General features: G+C 33.7%; 1 protein-coding gene across 1 annotated transcript in view; it reads left to right on the top strand.

The window, feature by feature from the left end:
* The window catches only part of LOC149780288 (atrial natriuretic peptide receptor 1-like), a 124214-nt gene that overhangs the window by 64932 nt on the left and 36554 nt on the right, over window positions 1–22728 (top strand). Inside the window, exons 5-10 of the mRNA XM_089936190.1 lie at window positions 8815–9027; window positions 11189–11335; window positions 14172–14323; window positions 19045–19180; window positions 20236–20330; window positions 21006–21138. Of these exons, the coding sequence (XP_089792316.1) occupies window positions 8815–9027; window positions 11189–11335; window positions 14172–14323; window positions 19045–19180; window positions 20236–20330; window positions 21006–21138 (876 nt within the window). The remainder of the gene's footprint in view (window positions 1–8814; window positions 9028–11188; window positions 11336–14171; window positions 14324–19044; window positions 19181–20235; window positions 20331–21005; window positions 21139–22728) is intronic.

Raw genomic sequence — 22728 nt, 5'->3', positions numbered from 1 at the left:
GGTATGGTGTGATACTACAAATGGAATTAGTAAAAGATCTTCAAGACATGTCATACCATTGGTGATGCGCATCCTGATGATCTGCATCGACGGTACCTGTCGTTTTTTGTGGCATAGGGACATGCGTTGAAGCACGTGACAACTGAGCCATTGAGGTTCAAATTTTCATATTATTGTTACAGAAAAAGAGGACTAGCGAAAGTTAAAAACAGAAGAATAAGTACATGTGCAATGTATATCACGAAATGGCAAACAGCTATTCAGCTAATCTGAGTGCCAATGAAAGAGTGTTAGCTTCTGAGTCACTTTTTCAAATATAATTGCGTATTCATTTCTTCTCAGAATTATATTGTCGCTATTATCACGATTTGATTTTTAATTCTCTTTTCTTATCAAGTTATACCTGCTAATTTATGATCTGGATTAAGTTATATAGAGGTTCAGTACTGTTAAAGATAGTTGCTCCATGTTACTTAAGTAAGCAATATATTTTTAAAACTATATTTCATCACGATCTTGGTTTGCCCGCCATTGTTAAACGGCAGGTTTTAAAGGCTGTTATAAAAATCTGTCTTAAATTTGGTGGTATACATATATATTTTTTTGTATTTGATACAGTCTAGTTAATGAAAGGAGGTTATTTCCGCCTTTTTTTCTAATTAGAGTTAGGTGCTATTATCTTATTTTGGCCCTTTGTATTACTTTACACCTATTCTCCGCCTACTTCTTGCCAATACAGTGTGTTTTCCCCTTAGTTTTAAACCATGTTCGTTAAATAGATATTGTCTCTCATTTTTGTTTAAAACGCATCAATTTTTTTGCATATATCTGCCAAGCTCCATATATAGGAATTCAAAATCCATATTAGAATTTAATAATTAGAATCTTTTCCAGTTATTAGTTATCCTCAATTATTGCACCCATAATTTGGTATCGTAACCACTGTCATCGTAAACAGGAGATTTCAAACGTATAATTATCACACTCGTTTCAAGCATTCTGCCATTGTCACAGAAATAAAAACAACTTATGAATTTTCGCAGAAGATTTAGGTGGTAGTAATTTTATTTACCCTAAAGTTTAAAATAATATACATCAAGTAAAAACGGGTGAATTGAACCCATTAAGAGATTCCTATTACAACTTTAGCTGCCAAGGAGTTTCAATAAAATGGACGAAAAGCAAATCTAGGAAACCTATTAGATCTGTGATAATAAAAAGTGAGCTGCAGTATCAAAGCCATCGTCTAATGACATCATCCTATGAGTAACATCTCAGACACATCAATTAAAAAAACAGTAGAAAACAAAACACATAAAATGATGTCAAATGTTTTCTGGTTGCTTAGAAACCGATGCATTTATACCTTTGAGAAGAATTGTAACAACTGTTATATTTTATGGGAGAGTTTGTTTATTACATATTTATCTCTTTCCAAGAAGCATAAAGAATTATATAACAAACTAAGAAATGCTATTAAAATCTAAATCTCGTTATTAGTAACGATTACAGTTTTGAAACCACCCACATTTTATTATGTTTCGGTATATTTCTTATTTGACGGCATTTTAACACCTTTAGAGCAATTAATAATGTTCGACAAATGTTCTGAGTCAGATAACAAATAGAAACACGATAATTAAATCTAATATTCAAGACCATTATCATGCACGCCTTCAGGCTGTGGCTGGCCTGGCTTTATACGGTAGACGTCATCATATGGAATGCACATCATTAGCAACACGTCTCTGATCAACGTTTTCTTTCAAGGCTATACAGATTCGATTTATACGATTGTTGCATCATCGTTTCTTGTAATTTCTAAAGTATTCATTATAGTGTTCTCAATTTACTTCTTTCCAACTGTTATTTTTGTGCTCTTTGCTTCTTTCCACTGTTTGTACTCTCTCAGTTATGCCATTCATTTCCGCACATTTTGGACACGTTTTAACTAAATATTTGCTACTGTTCCTTTCAAGATAATTATAAGATGGATTTAAGCGCACATAAAATATGCTTGTTATAATGTATAGATCATTTAGCAAGTAGTCTTAAACTCATGTTTACACTAACAGTTTAATTATATTTAAAAACGGAACACGGAGAAATCAAAAGTGAAGAAATTTCAACGTTTGACTAATTACTAGGAAAGGTAACTTCACACAAGATCCACACGTTGGGTTGAAACTGGTAGACGACTTGGAACTTCTCATAAGAAGCAATCTTTTTAAATAACAGCACGTTTAAGGAAAAAGCTAAAGAAATAAAGAAAGAAAGGAAAATAAAAAGAAATAATTTCACAAGATGAAATATATGAAGCCAATTCGCGTAGCTCAGACAAATCGCATTGCATGCTAGGAGGTAATATTTTTTTTCTTATGTCTTTTGTTTAAGAATACAACGCTTGTTGTACTTTCAAACCTATCATATCCAATCATCTCTACACCAAGAAGTTATATTACTGTCCTACATAACAGCTAAATCTACTTCAGGTAATGATGTAGAAGTTTATAGCAATTATTGGCACAATCTTTAAAACTATATACCATGGAACGATTAACGCAGCTTTTACGCAGCCGGTTACAGCAGGATTTTAACAAATATATTTGAAATAGCAACATGGAATTCGATGAAGTCATTCAGCTAAATTCAGTTTCATATAGCTAGTTTACAACTAACTACACACGAGATTTTACCAGACAAAAACTTAAGTAATTAAATATCGACATGCAAAAAATGAATACTAGTGATTCTAACGATACCTAAAATTCATTGTTAAAAGACAAATAAAAAAACTGTTAAAATAAAACACACTGCTTATCTATAAAAAGATATGATAAAACGGTTACATAACGTACGCCCTACTTATCAATGCAAGAGAAATTTTATATTGTACCATCTTTGTATCCTACACTGATATTAATTGGAGGATGCGAAAGGTCATTTAAATCAAGAACAATCTGACTAAAGAGATTGAAATATATAAAGGTGTCGGATAGATATAAAAAGCAATTGGCACGTATTAAATTTTGAACTGGTCAGACGTTAGCACAGCTACATTTTAAGATGGCATGTGTTTTGCGACTGACTACAGTATTTATCGTCCCTCTAGGTTTTAGTGAATTTGGGGCAACTTTATTTTGGTTTTGTTGCAAGCATGTTTTTTTAATTTATTTATTTATTTATTTTTTAAATTTTTTATTATTATAAAGGTAAGGTTGATATACACAACATCTTTAAAAACACGAAGAGATAGTAAATTCTACTATACATAAATTAAACAAGTGTGACATGATAAGCAATGTCGTATGAGATAACGGGAATAATTATTGTGAGTTTAATTGACAGTGTTGGAATATTATTTATACAGGGAGATATTAAAAAAATGCAATCGGAAGAAAATACACAGAAAACCAAGATAATGAACCCAAAAAAAATTGTGTAAGAAGGGAAAAAGAGATTTTGCAGACGTTTGCTACAAACAGAATATATATGTTAAAAATGATAAATATATAAAGTGAACAACATTTACACTCGGTTCTAGACATTTCTGTTACACAAATGTCACGCTGCAATACCACGGAAGAATCATGAGAACAAAGTAGTTTACTAATCTTACAGAAAGCGTTAATTGTAAATTAAATTAGTTTACTTAAATAGTCCATTTCAGTGCAAAGTTATTAAATAAAAAGCAAACTAAATTCACGAGTTGCATAAACAGACTAACTACAATAGAATGTATTTTATGCTCACGGGATATATTCAAAAAGAGGTTTAATACCCTGTCTAGTGCGAACAACATTGCAAAATCAAAGAGAGAGCTGGAAAACTAAGAAAATTCAACAGGTATTTAAAAAACACTAAACAGATTACATACATACATACATACATACATACATACATACATACATACATGCATGCATATATATATACATATATATATATATATATATATATATATATATATATATATATATATATATATATATATATATATATATATATATATATATATATATATATATATATATATATATAGACACATACATGCATAGAAAATAGAGAGACACACAGAGGTAGAGAGAGACACAGAGTGCGACAGAGAAACAGAGAATTGCATATACACCATACAGAGTGTAACGTGTTATCCTTGGATCCCACTGGATAATACTTTATAACGGTAACATAATTTATAAATGCAAAGAAATGCTATTATCTTACAGGTTAGATAACTTTTCAGATATGGAGAAATCAATAAATCTCTGGAAGACAATGACAAAATGCAATCTCAACCTGAAAAACAGTACAGAAAGCTTATATGAACGAAATTCAATGCAACAGTTACGAAATTACAATCGTAATGAAAGATTTCAACACCAGTTTTTCTTGAATGACAAAGCAATTTCTAACACCATTATCAAAGTTACTTAAAGGATGATTTGACAGAAATAGCCAAACATGACAGTATATTTACAACTATGAAAACGATTTACAATTTACCTAGCACGGATTTAAAAAGACAAAATAAAAATGTTAGCGATCTGAAAGATTACCATCACTCAAACGTGATATCCAGGTTGAACTAGGCAATCAAAAAAAAGGTTTAAAAGAATATGTTATTTTGGTACTTATGCATAATATTACTATCTAGAATTGAAGAACTAGACGAGAAGATAAAACTTGCGAGAACATGTTTAATTGATTTGTACGGCAAGTTCACAGCGGAGACAGATGCATTAGAGACTGAAATGGATTAAATGTCTCTCCCTTTACGTGATAGCAATAATTGAATTGATATAACAAGTCTTGCATTAGGTGCTGGAATGGATGAGTTGAAACAGGAAATCGACAAATACACAAACCGCACTATAAACTGGATGTATATATATATTATATATTAACTGTATGTATATTATCAATCAAGTTAATAACATTTACATAGCATTAAATCGTTTGTTCAACAACAGAGAAAGCTTTCATTTGCAAACGAATATAGGTGCCAGATATTATTTGTGTTGCAAATGTAATTTTTTCTAGTTACTTATATATATTTGGAGCTAAAAGCATAACTGAAGGACAATACTTCACTTCGTTAAATTTCACCAAATAGTAGTTAGGAATATTTTATTTTACTCAACATACTGCTAAAATAAATGAAACAGGTATGTGCGTGATTTGTATCGATTTGTATATTGAGCTGCTTCTAGAAACAGACCACGTTGTGGTTATTCCCTTGGTGTACAAAGATAATTTAGTTCTTACAGTTTTAAGAATGACGGAATAGGACCTTAAAGTGAACAATATTTTAGTTATTGGGGTAGGATTAGATCTGAAGCCCATACTGATGAAGATAAAATCAAACCTTGAAGCATCATTAAAATGTTTGATCATCAAATAGAACAATGGCAATATCAGCAGTTATTACTGGTGGTGAAATAAGTCACAGCTACCATTCACTTAAAGTAATAATCTGCTTCAATTCTTTGATTCCAATGATGGAAATTAAACGAAAATTAAAAGTGTCAGGACAAATTGCAGAGGTAAACTGCATAGTTTAACTAGAACAGCACAAACTGCATAGTTTAACTAGAACAGCACAAACTACATAGTTTAACTAGAACAGTACAAACTGCATAGTTTAACTAGAACAGCACAAACTGCATAGTTTAACTAGAACAGCACAAAGACACTCGGCTACTTTAGTTAAATTTTGTGGGAACATGGCTTGGTTACACAGTTATTGAGTAATTTGGATGATGCTTTTGCTCTCTATTCTTCTACATATCCTGATTCTATCTTAGATAGCTCTAGACAACATAAATGTGGCCATCTTTCGTTTTTGTGACTATGAAATAATAAAGATGGTAACTTTATCAAATAGATAGATCTCACAACCAAGGGAAAGAACTCACATACACGGGAAAGCACCAAAGAATATTGAACACCTTAATCTGACACATCATTGTATTTCTGACACACTCGATAGTTAAAATATGCATATTAAACCTGAACAAAATTTAAAAGCGGCAATATGTATGTTGGGGCCTAATGCTTTGATTGAACCTGTGTCATTTTCCATATCCTGTAGATGTGAAACAGAAAGAAAATGATAACAACTCAGTGGTAAATAATTTAAGGCGAATGTTTCTTGCCGATGTGACCGCTCCGGTGGCCTAGTGGTTAGAGCGTCCGCCTCGGATGCGGGAGGTCGTGGGTTCGATCCCCGGCCGAGTCATACCAAAGACTTACAAAAATGGTACTAACAGCTGCCTCGCTTGGCGCTCAGCATTAAGAGGTTAGTGTTAGGACTGGTCGGCCCGGTGTCAGGATAATGTGACTGGGTGGGACATCATGCTACATGTCTGCGGCATGATGCCCCAGTGCTAGATATCACTATAAACTGCCATATTGCAGACATCGTAGCGATATGACTGGAAAATTGTTAAAGCTACGTTAAAAATCCAAATCACAACACATCTTGCCGATGTGATCATAAGGTACGCCAATGGTTATGTTTTTAAGCGGAATAACTGAAGCATTGTCATGACATACAAAGATGTGTGGTTACCACCGACTGTGAAAAAGAGGTACATATTTTTTAATATTTCGATACAAGTTTCAAATGTTTTAGAATGGAGATTTTTAAAAAAATCCTGTATTGTAGGACTTGATGATATGCATAGCGGTTTGTTGTGGCAGATATCTGTTTTACCAGCTCAGCTGAAGCGTCACTAGTAAACCTCAGTTTGCGACAATATACGCATCATTAAAGTCCGTACAAACTCAAATATAAGGGTCTTATTAGGCTATGGCAATTTATTCTGCAAGGTCAGACATTATGGTAAAGTTCATCACGGTCGTCCCGTGCAGTAACAATGGTTGCCATAATATGACAGATAAAATGTCCTGAAGCCAAACATACATTATTATCTAATAAATTGTGCTTTATATTTGTAACCAATCAGATATTCTTGATTCGGAAAATGTTTAGTTTTGAAAAAGTGTGAATTCCTGCTGAGAGACTAAAATTCACAATGAATCATGCAACGAACAAAATGGTTAAATTGAGTGAATTCAGTTTATTTGAATTAATATTATGAGTTTGATTATAAGTCTGAGAATATTGTAAGTAAGCATTTATATAACTTATTTCTATCTCGCAATAATTTGGAATTTGCCGACGTTAATTTTCATACGCAAACCTACTCGTGTTTTGTATGTACTGTTATTAACAGTACATACGATTTACCGTACTTTTAAGCAAATCCATTGGATTTCCGCCCCAATGTGTTTATTCATTCTTGCTGATGCGTGGTTTTCATTTATTATAAGAAACATAACTGGTAAGCCACTCGATAATTACCCCATAATTAGATCTTCAAGTTTGCTTCTGCTTACATACACATAACAAATTATATATATATATATATATGTGTGTGTGTGTGTGTGTGTGTGTGTGTGTGTGTGTGTACCGCTACTAAAAAGCAAAATTGGTAACCTGGCGGACAAAAATAACTACAGACCTATAGCTCTTACAACTATTATTTCAAAAATATTTGAATGCATCATACTGCAAAAATGTGAAGTCACAATCTCCGATAATCAGTTTGGATTTTAAAAGCAGCATTCAACAGATTTATGCCGATATGCCTTTAAGGAAACTGTCAGCTATTATGTAGGACATGGCAGCCCAGTAGTAAGGCATTTGATTGGATACTCTTCCAGCGCTTTCCATGTAACCAATAGGATGAGACGGGGTGGGGTGGGGGTATTCTTTCCCCTTTGTTATTTAATATGGGATTAAGTCTGCCACCAAATGTGTTGTTTCTTAACAGTTTTAGTTTTGCTGATGATATGTCATTGATAAGTCCTTCTATCGCAGGTTTAGGGAAATTATTAAAGCTATGTGAACAATACGCATTTGAGAATGATATCATCTGTAATACACACAAAAAAATCAGTATGCATGGTCCTTCAGCCAACATCTTTCAAATTACCATCTCCTCCCCCTTTACATATTAATGGCCATGCTCTTACATATGTCAACAGTTATACCTATCTGGGTCATATTTTGAAATCCAATCGGTCAGATAATGAAGATATGATGAGACATTACCGATTTTTGTGTACTCGAACAAACATGGTTCTACTAAAATTCAAGAATTGTTCATTGAATATCAAAATTATATTATTCAAATCTCATTGCTGCACTATGTATTGTGTGGACAAACTTTAGTGAATGTATGAAAAGAAAACTAGTTATTGCTTATAATAATAGTCTTCATTTTCTATTAGGCCTTTCAAGACGGAACAGTGCTTCCAACATGTTTGTAAATTATAATATATTCAGTTTTGATGAAGTAATGAGAAAGTATGTTTTCTCAATGATGACAAGAATATCTAGAAGTAAGAACTGTATACTGAAATCTCTTTGGAACTATGATATTCATTTAAATTCTCATATTATTAGTAGATGGAACAAATTACTCTTTAAAAGTGCCACTTAATTTCATTCGTAACAATGCAGGGCATACTTAATTATGTAGATGTATCTGTATACTTGTACGTATGATATATGTGTTCTGTCATGTTTACAGTGCTTTTACTTTATATCTGTATTTTAATTTAGATGTATGGACTATGTAGTCTGAAATAAAGAATTCTTATCTTTTCTTCTTATCTTATATATATATATATATATATATATATATATATATATATATATATATATATATATATATATATATATATATATATATATATATATATATATACGATTTTTCCTATTTTTAGTATTATATACATTTTTTAAAGGGTCAGTGAAGGCTATAATGTTATCCTACCACTGGAAACATACGGTCATTATATATGATAGCTCGTACATATTCTTTGACTACGCTGGGAAAAACCTCGTACAGGACTTTCGATTGGACGGTGAAATGGCACGACCGTACGACATTCCGTTTGACCCTAGTAAAGTGAGGGACTACTACAATTTGCTGGATGAAGCAAAGGCCAATGCTAGAGGTAATTTTCGATTTTCCTTATACTCATCTGCTGGCAAATTGTTCAAAGGCACTACCGTTCCTTTTTGGGTAGTTTTTGTTGTTGTCCTTATTGACTATATATTCTTTGTATGTGTGATGATTTTAGTTGACATATCGCCGACCAACCTGCATATTAGTCATATTCAGACAGCTATCAGACTTCATTGAGGCGTTAATTAAGATTGACATATACTATCGATTACTAGGAATAAATAATTACGCAAAGTCGACTGCACTGAGCGCTGAGGAACAGGCAGGGCCGATAATTTGACTAAATCTCTACCAATGTATACAAAATCAAATAACAGCATTCATAACAACTACATTTCTCATCAATTTTCATGAAGTGTTTTGTGCATGCCTAAAATTTACATTACTTTCTCTTATAGCTGTCGTCAAGAGATAATCATCGATGTACATGTACTTCTTTGCTAATGAGTAAGCTCAGTCTTCTCGGCTGGAGCAGTTGTTAATTGGCTGAGGGAGCGTTACGTTTTGAGTAACTCATAATTCTTTGAACGTTGAGTCACATTTCCTACTGAGACAGATAACGGTGGCTACGGAATTACATTTTTATATCGCATGGTCACATCGTTGGTTTTAACGAATGTCACGATTGTTGCCATATGCTGTGGCTACGAAGCACTGATACCTAGCGAAACAGAGTGAATTATCATGATTGTCATGAATACTATTTCAGCCAAATACGTTTCGCCTTCAAAATATAAAAAGCTAAGACATATTGGGTTATATGTCGGTAAAACGAGCGTTTTATGTTGTTTTTATTTCTGTTTAAAGTAAAACCCTAAATACAATATGGGTCAAATTGATCCTTTTCATAAATGATTTACAAAGCGCATGATATGCTGTACCCAATTTCTAAAAAGGCAACGAAAGATATTTGGGTGGAGTTTTTTTCAAAACAAGGCAAATAGTTTACTTTAAAAATGCATATTCTATATTTACAGTATTATTTTCATTTTGAAGTTAAGTGTACAGTTCTTAGTAAGGCATTCGAATCCAAATGGTCTCTGATCAGAGGTGCAAGCAGAATTTTTTATTTTTTTTGGGGGGGGGGGGCAAACATGTATTTATCAGCTAGCACATTTTACAGATGAAGGCTAAACGTATTTAGAAGTGAAATAAGGAGGGCAGAGTCAAGTGCTCACCTCCCCTTCCCCATATGTGCGGGCGTCCATGTCTCTAATTACGCCTTTATTTCTAAAACAAAATATGAACCTTGTCTGTAACGGAGCAATCTCGGTGAGTAAAATACAGGTTTGGCCTAAGTTTTAGAAATCAAATGTCATATGTTTAAACTTAAATTTTTAAGACACGATGGCTGTTGGGCCAAGTGCCTTAATCTTGTAATTATCAATGCATAGCATTCAAACTCATATTATTGTTTCTGCAGTTGCTTAGATGGTTTACTATTAAGCTATATGTCTGGGAAGCTAGCTCTGTACACTCACAGGACAGCCTGATTCGGTTACTTTTGACTTTTCATCGGCATGATATCACCAATACTGTGTTAAACAGTGTTGTTGAAACGAACAAAAACAACAACAAAAAACATTAGAATCTAGTCAGTTCATACGAATGGTTTCGACATGAATACGTCTTGCCTACATAGTATCGCAAAGTAAGAACATGTCATTATTACAAAATCCCTAATAATTGTGAAAATTGTGGCGTCTGTCACAATACAGTTTCGATGTTAGAGTATGGTTGACCTCATAAAAACGTTTATTCGATAAGTAGTATTGATTTGTGCAACCAATGTTGACTTCTCAAGGATATGTCCTTAACTGCTTTTTTATTTGTCTTCATGATATAGTTGATGAATGCGCACTCAGCCAGGAGTCACGTGTATATCAATTTAATGTAAATCATGAATAATGATTTTTTTTGTCTTTGGACAAAGTATATGGACTCTAAGGATTGTTTTCATATCTGTACAATGTATCCAGATGTGCCTAAATCTCAAATGAATTAAAAATATAGAAAAGACCCTATTACAGTGCCAAACAATTGTGATGCTGTGCTAAATATTATAAATTAAGAATTTATTAAGCACATTTAAGCATGTTTTCAGCTATCCTGATGAGTTTTATTGTATTTTCTCCTTTCTTGGTACGAAGTATTTGTGATATTTTGCAACGCTGAAGTTCTTCGAGACATTCTATGGCGGGCATACGAGACGGGCTTCACTGATGGTGACTTTGTTTTCATTACGATGGAACTTTTTCCAAGTGACTGGCTGGGACACTATAAAGACTTCTTAAGAGGTGAGAAAGTATATATATATATATATATATATATATATATATATATATATATATATATATATATATATAGATCTAGTCAGGGAGAAAGTGATGAATTAACATTCATGTATCTTGTTCGATAGTTTTGCATTACATTATTACAATCTTGGAAACGCCACGCCTAGACTAGATACTAGAAGTCTAACAAGGTGGCCCAATTTTGCTTTCCTGGTACAAATGTCCTATCATTTAAATCAAATTCTAGAAAGCTTCTTTGTATTTTCTTTTATTTTGCTTAGTAATAAAACTACACTAACCTACGGTAATGTATGATACTGCGAACTCCGCGGTATAAAACAATATGATGTACACCGTTGCGCCAAGTAATTCTTAATGAACAATAATTGCACCCTTTCAACAGAGCTAGCTTTCTTAATTCCCCATTCTTCGGCTCAGTAAATTATTACAAAAGTTACAAATTTGTGAATCCCAAAATGTTGTTTACAGAAACATCAGTGATTCTATTCTTTGAACGGGATTTAATATCTTATAACATTTATAAAAGAACAGTACCCATATAAGAAATGTTCTACCTATCACAGAAAAATTCAAAATTCTGAGGTGTTCGTCCACATTTTCTAAATATTATTTCTATTGTTTTGAGCTATTTACCGATAATTTCCATATCACAAAACAATTAGAAAATGTCAACTTCTTTTTGAACCCAATGAGCAAGTCAGAACAAATTACTGTATCATAGGCTCGATTAATAAAAGCAATTTTTTTCAAGTATATTTCTATCCCGTCAACGTAACTGATGCATAATTCATCTTCTATGTCGTTCATATTCATTGCAAATTAAAGCGGTTACAGACATTCACCTTGACATATACCTATAAACCTTGAAAATTCTTCATTAAGTACATCCTGAGACTTTACCATTCTTGAAGAGCATCTAATATTTTGCATGAAATAATTTGCACTTTCGATTATTTACAGCAACATAATCAAATGACCTTGAGTTGTCAATGAATCTACAATAACAATCTTGACCACTGTTATATGGGTAATTAAGCCATGCCAAATGAATATATTATCTCTTGTCCCAATTTGCTTCCTAAATTTTATACAGTGTGTCTATAATACTCTTCCGCCCAATTAAACCTAATATCAATTACACGTGTGAAAAGGGGCCCCGAGTGGCCGAGTGGTCTAAAGCGCTCACTTTTCCGGATCACTGCCATCTCACCTCTGTCTGCGTTGGTTCGAGTCTCAGGCCCGGCTAACGTGGGTATGTGACAAAGCCTGCCAGTAGCTTTTCGCGTAGTCGGTGGTTCTTTCCAGGGTTCTTCCTCCACCAGTTTTTTTCATCGCCGCCATGTATAGCCTATTTTGTGCTGAAAATGGCGTTCAACACAACAACAACAACAAAACGTGTGAAAAGTTTTCTGGCAAAATTTAGGAGGGTAATAGCACTTTTTTTAATCATTAATATGTTCTTTCTTGTGTAGGGAAATACTATATCCGTCTCGCTGTATTGGTGGAAAATTTACCAAATTAATTAGATTACATAAAAAGGAACCAGTGTTTCGGCACCATGAAAACAAAATTTATTAAAAATAATATATAGTAAATTGTGTATTTCTTTAATGTTTTCATCATGATTAATCCCAGTGTTTAATTCATCAAAGATGATCTGGAACTCGTCCTTTACAAATACATCATCATCCGGATTATGAAAGATATGAATGGTTATTAATCACAAGGAAAGTTTGTGGAACGAGTGGCAGTAAAATGTTTTATTCTCGGGGGTTTTAATAGTAAGACGCATTCTTTAATAACTTCGAATGTTCTATAGAATTACTGAATTTTGCTTGGCATAATTTATTGATCAATTGTTTCTATAAATAAACGGTGTATTGTTTTTACTTATATATTTTAAATGCAAACCCGGTCTATTGCAAGGATGTTTTCGCCTTCAGTAAAAAGAAGTTCCAAGATTTTACAATTATTTTAGGACAGCGACCTTTGTACAAATTTAGTTCGTATATGTAACGCTTCAAGTTTTGTATTTTGATACATTAATTACCATTTTCACACGAAAATAACGCAATTCTTATCTCCGTTAACACATTTCGTGCGCGGATTGATACAGTGAACAGTTGTTGGGATGGAAGAATTGTAGAAACGTCTAAACTTGTCCTACACAACAGACGTCAGAGCGTAAGATATTTAAACGCAAGATTTTAGTGGTTGTGAATTCACCTATGAGATCGTTGGTTCTTTATTTTGTTTATTGATGAATTCAAACGTAGATGTGTGGCTTGGTAAGCTTGCATTCTTGATCAGGTAGAGGTTATATATCGCCGATTTTTTTGTTGTTTGAGATTCGTTTTGGGCATTTGTTTCTGGCACCCTCCCATCGACTATATAAATGTATACTAGAGGGTCTACAATACTGACACATTTTAAGATCTTTTCATCCCGAAGGAGCGAGAGGGAGAAAGGATGAGCTGAAGAAAGAGAATACGAAACACATACAAGAAATATGCCTAAATATGGAAAGTGGTTCCTAGAGTGATATCTCCACACTGGCGGTAAACGTGGTATATCCACTGTGACGATATAAATTTTTCTCCCAATGATACATTATCATTATGAAATATATAGCCATTACGTTCTGATGGAATAATCGTTTTAGTCAAACGGTTGGTACAAGCCCAATTTGTACAAATTAATGTTCATGTTATCTGACGTCATTTCAAACCCACAATACGTAGTGTCTTTTTTATTTAAGTCAATTTATGGCAGTCGTGAATTAATTTATTTGTATATTCTTTTCTGCGATCTATTCAAGGTGACGGAAAAGATGCCGGGGTAACAAAGGCATACGAGTCCGTTCTTATTCTGACCCTGCGCCAACTGGATAATCCAGAATATCTTGTTTTTGCGGACGAAGTTAAGAGAATAGCTGCACAAGATTTTAATTATGTATTTGGAGATGAAGAGGTAGGCTTAATGAATTTTATGTATATGTGTATAATTCGTATATTAATGAAAGAACTATCAATCACTCTAGGGGTTAAGTGCATTTGGAACGATATATATATATATATATATATATATATATATATATATATATATATATATATATATATATATATATATATATATATATATATATATATATATATATATATTCCTTATTGAGTTTCAAATAATAAAGTATTTCTAAGATTCCTTATGTTCCGGATAATTTTTCTTCATCAGTGGTTTCTGAATGCAAACAACTGGAAGGTTTCATGCACAACTCAACATCCAAATACAAACGTTCGCTACATTTCGCGCTTGCTGGACATGTCAATACAATCCACATAGAGAATTTGTGTATCCATTGTTCAAACACTCATGTAGGTCATCCAAATGTCTTTCATTGCGTATCTTTTAAACTTCGATTCTTTTCGATCCTTTAATTAAATAGTCATGTTGTTGCGCCATCCTTTCTTTGTTCACATTCATTATTTAAGTTTAAACACATTCTCGATCGGGCTTAAAATAATAAAGTCTTTATCAGAGAGAGAGAGAGGGGGGGGGGGTGAGAGAGAGGTTTTTGCTTAAGTTATTACTTTACATTTACCTGGGGTGGGTGAGAAGAGGGTTTATGAGCCGGGAAAACTATTTAGCAGAATGTTGGATTGGAAGTTGAGATTGAAATAGGCATAGCCTCCAGCTGTGACAGCAAGTATGTTTGTTGTTTTGTGCATACAACTTACAAACTAAGAATGAGACTTAAGCTCATCTCCATGAACCACGCATCGATGTTTAGAATATTAACTGTTTTTCAAAGACGACAATACGAGATAGTTTTATATCTAAAATAGCATTTGAATTGTAATATTTTCAAAATATTAATGTGACAAACACACCCTCATAAGGATTATTTACAAGCTTGTTGGTGGCGACTCCAGTAAAACGCAGATAGTGTTTAAAAACCGTTCAGCAAACTTGATTTTGCTTTCATTAGGTCTGGGATTTTTCGCAGATGAAGCAAATTGGCCATACGAGAATTCTTTGCACAATGAAGTTGATTACTTCATTCATAAATTTAAAGAAGAAGAAAACCTGTCAAACGTGTATTGTCGTCACGAAGTGTTGCTAAAAATTATACTTTCTGACATTTATCTAAAACAGCCAAAATTTTCAAACCAAAACCTTAATATCATTTAATTATATGTTACTGTGGAAACAGACAAGTGTCATTGCCTCTTGCAATGAGAAATAATTAATCACATCTCAGTGTAACAGCGAAGTCAGCGGTAGTGATAGTCGTACAGTTAAAATCCAGCGATTACTTCAGTTCAGCGCTTGAAGTGTACGAGCGGGTAGCAAGGTGTAGTCATAGGAACTTACATTACAGACCTGTTTTTAGAGCTAAGAATATCAACGTTTCATCCGAACGACTGGAAATGGATTGAACCGACGAAACTTCAAGTACCATATTAATCTTTAAAAATACTTAATATGACATTTGGTCATCACTGACCATGTTTTAATGGCTATAGAAAATAGCATTTAAACATTCAAAGATATAGATCTAGAGCTTGCAAAATGTTAAAGCATTTCCTTTTTATGTCCTATACTTAAAAATAAGAGAATATTTATTTTTCAGTAACCCTTGTATGGGCCTGGAGTTTTCTTAAAATGAGCATACGTCTTGACAACTGCGTTTTTTATGCGGAGAGATTATATGCTATGATGTCAGTCAATAAACACTTGTGAGGGTCACGAGTGGATGCTACATCAACGCCTTCAGAAATCCTCATGATAGCCAAAATCTACTGATCAGTTCTTTTGAGGCACTGACATCTTCGCTAGGCAATGTTCCGATATGATAACCCTATCTAAACCTTGGTGGATTGAAGAGATATATTGTTGCTTTGTCCTAGCGACATCTATCGGATTTCATGAGTTGCCTCCCTTAGTATATAATGCCAACAAACCAATGGAGTGTTGCATTGTACATTGGCCGAAAATAGTGGAGGCAATTGGTCTAAAAAGGATACCTTGGAAGTTTAATATCGAAAGAATGACTATATACGAGAAGAAAGCCATTACAGGTCTATTTGAGTGAAAGGTATTTGTGCAAACACGGACCCACACTGGAAAATTGCTTATTTATCAGTCCATTCAAGTTGCATGCACGCCTTGTCTCGATCATGTAGGAATAGTGTTAAAGTTTGTACAACTCAATCTTGATTGGATTTGGTGGTTTGCCGCCGCATCCAATGAAATTCACAGACCTGAAGCACAGAAAAATCTGCTCGATAACCCAAGGCTTATATAGAGTTGTCACATCGGAACCGCCTTGGCTTGCGAAGATGGGTCAGTGACCGCAAAATGAACTATCTACATCTATCTGTCGATTAGCTAAACTATTGAAGATATATTGACTGTGACTCTGAATCGCACTGAGACCTATTATAAAAAAGGCATTGCTTCAACCGACTCAAAAATAACTACAAAACTTCTTACCGCCATACTTGAATTACTTTAATCATTTTATTCGTCTGCTGACGCCAACATTACGCATCCGATTAATTAACGAATCGGAGGTCCCATGCGCAAGAAAACTTAAAATAAATCTTTCAAGTTTGCAGCTGATAAAACTTGAGCGGCAAAATTGTAGATCTGCATTATAAAACTTTATAAAAAAATATATCAGACGCTTTTATCTAACGACTACAGTTCACACCAACAACGATTCAATGCTTATTGTCCCCTTCCCCTCCAACTAAAGATAAATGTAATGCTTATATTCAGTCAAAATTTGTTGGTACAACATTACAAATAAGCTTTTAAATCTACTCTGTAAAAATCTGTGTAAAAATCTCATTTTAAGTTGGTTTCTGAAAATATTCTTGTTCCTCTTACGTTTTTTCTTCTGACAAAAGGGGAAATATTGAAAGTTTCAAAACATTAGGTTTTTAAGTTGTATATATAAGTTTTCGATTTAAATTTTGGCGATTGTCCTCTTATTTCATTTACATCTTAAAGAAGTCTAATTCAAGTTATCTCGGTCCGAGTTCCTCTTACTTTCCCCATCCCATGGGGTCAATTACTCAACGTAACTGTCCATTTGCTGTGTGTAACACGGGATGCAAAAGGTCAGACTAAACTTAAACTAAATGCCACATAGTTAATTAAAAGTTAACACGGACTTAGCTCAGTTGTGTACAGATCAGCTTGTAAATCGTACGTACAAATGCTTGATCCGATACACAATCTGTTTTGAGGAGAATAAGACTCCGATTTATCTCAGATGAATGAGAATGGCTCTCAAGTATACCACCAAACTGTCGTCTAATTTATATAATCCCGCATAAAATGCAGTCTTTGGGTACAAATACCAAATGTTTGTTCAATCGGAAACTAAATTTCATTTTACCTTTTGGCATATGAATTCGTCCCCATCTTGAAGCTGCAACTATCAATCTTGCCTATGCCGCAAAATTCTCCATTCAGAAATTACACTCTTAGTTACTAACCCCACCCCTACCCAACCTACTGATAACAAAAATTACGTATCGATCTATGTACTGTATTGAAGTCAAATTTAAACATATACATTAAAACAATAAATAAAGAAACATATTTAATCCTTTCTTATGGCTACGATACTGACATATTTTTTTAAATTACACCTGCAAAAAAAAAATGAAATTGGTTTTGCAAAATCACGAAGGTCTACGACTCAAACGCTATAAGTATCATTTTTTTCACAGCTATTGCACTGAGTTGAAATCCAAGCATCGTGTTCAGAACCCTGCAGGCCCTTAATATTCTCAAACGTTGTTTGAGCACAGGACTCATGTAAAAACTGGAAGTCCAGCAAAGTTGACTGTACTTTGGAATTCACTGAGAATTATAGACCTTTCATAATTTTTACTTGGGTTCTCCTACTGGTCCGCCAAATTTTTTTTTTCTATGATGTTGAGTATGACGAAATTATTTTGGGGTGAATATCTGTGGGTCAGGTGTAGATTTTGTTTTTAGGCCAAAAAGTCTCGTGAATACCATTTACAACTTTGCAGAATATAAAAGCCTAATTGTATTACATACCCATTGAATCTTAAAAGCCTAATTGTATTACATACCCATTGAATCTTAAAAGCCTAATTGTATTACATACCCACTGAATCTTAAAAGCCTAACTGTATTACATACCCACTGAATCTTAAAAGCCTAATTGTATTACATACCAATTGAATCTTAAAAGCCTAACTGTATTACATACCCACTGAATCTTAAAAGCCTAATTGTATTACATACCCACTGAATCTTAAAAGCCTAATTGTATTACATACCCATTGAATCTTACGCTTGGCGTTTGATACAGATGTTCAGTCCATTTTCCGTATAGCACATACATACTTGGAAAGCTAGAGGTGTTTTGACTGACAACAGTAAGTCGGTATTAATAAAGGCAACAAATGGAAACCGTATGCCCCCGCCCCCACCGAGTGTGTGATGGATTAATTTTTAATTCGGTACAGCTAAATATTTTGTAAAGCTTTACAAGGTGGGTATGTAAGAAAGACAATGTATAATCTTGAGTTATTCTTGTTTAATATGACGTCCCGATAACCCCAGAAGAATCCATACGCTTATTAAACTCGTATCTTTTGGCCAACTATAAATAAAATATATAACTTTGTGAACTTGCGTACCAGGTCAACTACTTCATCACAGCTTTCTACGACAGTGTTATATACCTCACCATTGCCATCAACAAGACGTTGGAAGAGGGTGGTAACCTATCCGATGGGTACACGCTGGCCAGAAAGTTATGGAACAACTCTTTTCCAGGTTTTTTCTCTCTCTGTCCATTTTTCTGTCCTTAGTATTTATCTACGTCTCCGCTAGGTTAAACAATATCTTTGAAGTCAATACATTATCTTAGAAATCAACTGATTTGGATTCACAATTGTCATTTATTCGAATCATTGCAGACAATAAAATGAGATCCTATTCGTTAGAACCCCATATGAGTTTCAGCCGCTATTTCGAGGCTGTATAGTGTCTTATCCTATTCTCACTTTATATAACGGTGTTTCTAATAAAATGTACTTCTTTTAATTTTGCACGTCTTCCTCCTAGGATGTTCGCGTCAAAATATCATATGCAAACCGCTGCCTACATCCATCTCCAATGCATACACATATACAGCAATCGGACAACACTTTAAGCGGAATTAGCTTTCAACGTACTGAGATGATGTTTTTACAGTTCAGACATAAACGAAGATTTAAAAAATCTTTCGAGATCACAAAAGAAAACAAAAACGCACATTGAAAAGAGAGTGTTTCAATCTACTTTAAATAACAATCACTTTCATCTATATTTTTTTTAAGTCCAAGAGAGAGAAAGAGACACGCACGCACGCACGCACGCACGCACACACACACACACACACACACACACACACATATATATGTATAAACGAAGATTTAAAAAATCTTTCGAGATCACAAAAGAAAACAAAAACGCACATTGAAAAGAGAGTGTTTCAATCTACTTTAAATAACAATCACTTTCATCTATATTTTTTTAAGTCCAAGAGAGAGAGAGAGACACACACACACACACACACACACACACACACACACACACACACACACACACACACACATATATATATATATATATATATATATATATATATATATATATATATATATATATATATATATATATATATATATATATATATATATATATATATATATATATATATATATATATATATATATATGATTCACTAAATGTATGATAATGTACTTGGGGTCAAGTAAGCAAGATACAGAAACGACTACAGATGGAGACAATTTCATATTGTTTCTGTTTCTATCATATGAATACAGGAATCACTGGAATTGTAGCGGTTGATGCCCTTGGTAACAGAATTGCTGACTTTGATCTGATTGACATGATGTCGCCGAAAACAAGAGAATTTCAGGTAAGATTTCAAAATATTTATTTTTACTAATAATTTTTCTAATTCTTTGAATATGTTATTAATCCTATTTCGATCAAAAAAGCATCAAAGGGAAAATTTGACAATTTTATATAAAGCTTTTAATAAACCAACCATTTACACAATTCAATTCTTTCTTCGTAATAAATAAAAATAATATTTACGAATCAGAACACGAGACATTATTGTTCTTGGTAAGAAAGAGTCATATATATATATGGTCACGTGATCTCCATTTTCCGCCAGTCATTTTAGATATGACCTATGCCATTCATTAATTAATTTTTTCCTCCAGTGATAACAGAGAACACAAAGATACCGGCAATGATGTTTTTGGTGTCCACAATGGATTGCAAAATATCAAGCAGGGTTTCTTAATGTCGTCTGCTTCAAAGTATACTTCTGACCAAACTTATAATTTTTCTAAAATGTATAATGTCTCCAATTGCTACGGTCGGTAATTAATAATTGCTTTTTTCCTTTAATTAAATGACTTTTTTTCTTAAGGTAAGTGTGATTGTCCATACACGGCATTATGAACCTCTTGACATGAATGTGTCCTAAACATAGGCCGCCTCCTATAGTCGATTTTAGAAAAAGCCTTTATTACTATAAACTGCTTTTCACCCACTGTGACGTAATATTTCCCAAAAACAGCGAGTCGGAAGGTACTTGGGAGCAACTTTGACATATAAACCTCTCCCTGGGAAAGAAATCGTCTGGCCGAAAGGACTTCCAATAGACATACCTCAGTGTGGCTTCAAAGGCGAATTGTGCATATCTAATACAGGTAAGAGCGTTCTTAATGCAAGTAAATTACTTTCGCTGATTATTAATAATCAAATCCAGTATCTCTGATTTCTTAATATTATGCAAATATAATATTATAAAATATCAATGTACTAGTATAGGTATATACATATATATTCTTCTTAAAATAATCATAATGATATTAATAATTAAGAATGTTTCATTTTCATTGTTTACTAATTGCATTTTGAAAAATGTCACATATTTTTTCAATGTCTGCTATGGATATTTTGTTAAAATGTACATATCGTTGTGGCTTTCAATTTGTTAGACCCTCTGGAAAACTTAAAGATTATTGCGGGGACCAGTGTTGCCTTACTAGTACTGCTTGCGCTGGCAGGCGTCGTTGGAGCGTTTCTTTACCGGTAAGATCCCATCAAACAGGCAAGTACACTAAATTTAGAGTATTCCATAAGCTCGAAGAATCTGGACTAATTATCCGGCCCTTTCCACACACACACACACCAAAATGAGAACCGTGGCGAATACTAATAGAATTTTTCATGCCTGGCAGCACTTGAGACGTAAGGTGAGTGGTCGTGGTCTATTGGATCGGATCAGGTTAGAAATATGGGATATTTTGGTACGTCTGCATTGACAGAAAAAAAGAAAGAAAATAGTAATAGAAAGAAAACCTATCAGTATGTACACCCATGCGTATTCTGAGTGATAATTTTATCTTTAAACAAATCCGTGTACCTTTTAAAGCAAAAGAGGTCAGAATTTAAGTTTACTCAATTGAATCTCCACCCAAATATGTAAGTTTATTTTGGACTGAAGGAAATATCTATGAATTGCTCAAAACTTTCCAATAAACTAATATAAAAAATAAAAATGCGAAACGCAAGGAAAATAGCCTGAAAAATCAAAATAAACAATTTATCGAGGTTAGATGGACTGAAACGAAATGCGACAGATGAACAATGGTCATTGATGAACCAGTAACAACAAATTTACAAATTGGTTGTACTTGCACTTGTAAATCGCTCAACCGACTGAAAACTGCATAGAAATGGACTGCTGTTACACAAAGCGCCGACAGATCAAAGTCAAGATTGCTCAGTCTACTTATAATTTCAAGCGAATTACATAGACTATGGTCTGCTAAAGCATTATGAGTCGACAGATCATAGTCTACGCTGTAGAGGGCAACAGTAGTATTACAGTTTGATAACGGTTTCGAATTTTACGACACGGCAACTCATTTAAGTTTATACCTGTAGAAGCAAGTTGAGTAAAATCCATTGACCAAGGACTTACTACGGTGGCCGATACTAGATGATTTGATACAGTGATGGTGGGAATCTGCACCCGTAAGCACTGAAATACCGAGGCTGCAGTAATAGATACACAAGATAAGCTGTTTCACGGTTGTTATCCCCCTTAGCAATTTCGAGAATGGCGCTGCTGTTCAGTACACGTTAAATAGCATTTATTCTGTCGCAGAACTTAAATTGCTCATTCTCAAATATGAACAGGGTATTTCAGTGGCAAATATATGCTACTGATTTTGGCCTTACGAATTATTTCAAGCTGGTAGTCAACACAACAACAAATCAGGGTGTACAGC

The sequence above is a fragment of the Sinohyriopsis cumingii genome, chromosome 16, assembly GCF_028554795.1.
Source record: "Sinohyriopsis cumingii isolate HCF-2022 chromosome 16, ASM2855479v2, whole genome shotgun sequence".
Classification (NCBI taxonomy): domain Eukaryota; kingdom Metazoa; phylum Mollusca; class Bivalvia; order Unionida; family Unionidae; genus Sinohyriopsis; species Sinohyriopsis cumingii.
Note: the sequence above shows the minus strand (reverse complement) of the source record. Positions and strands in the feature narration are given on the sequence as shown.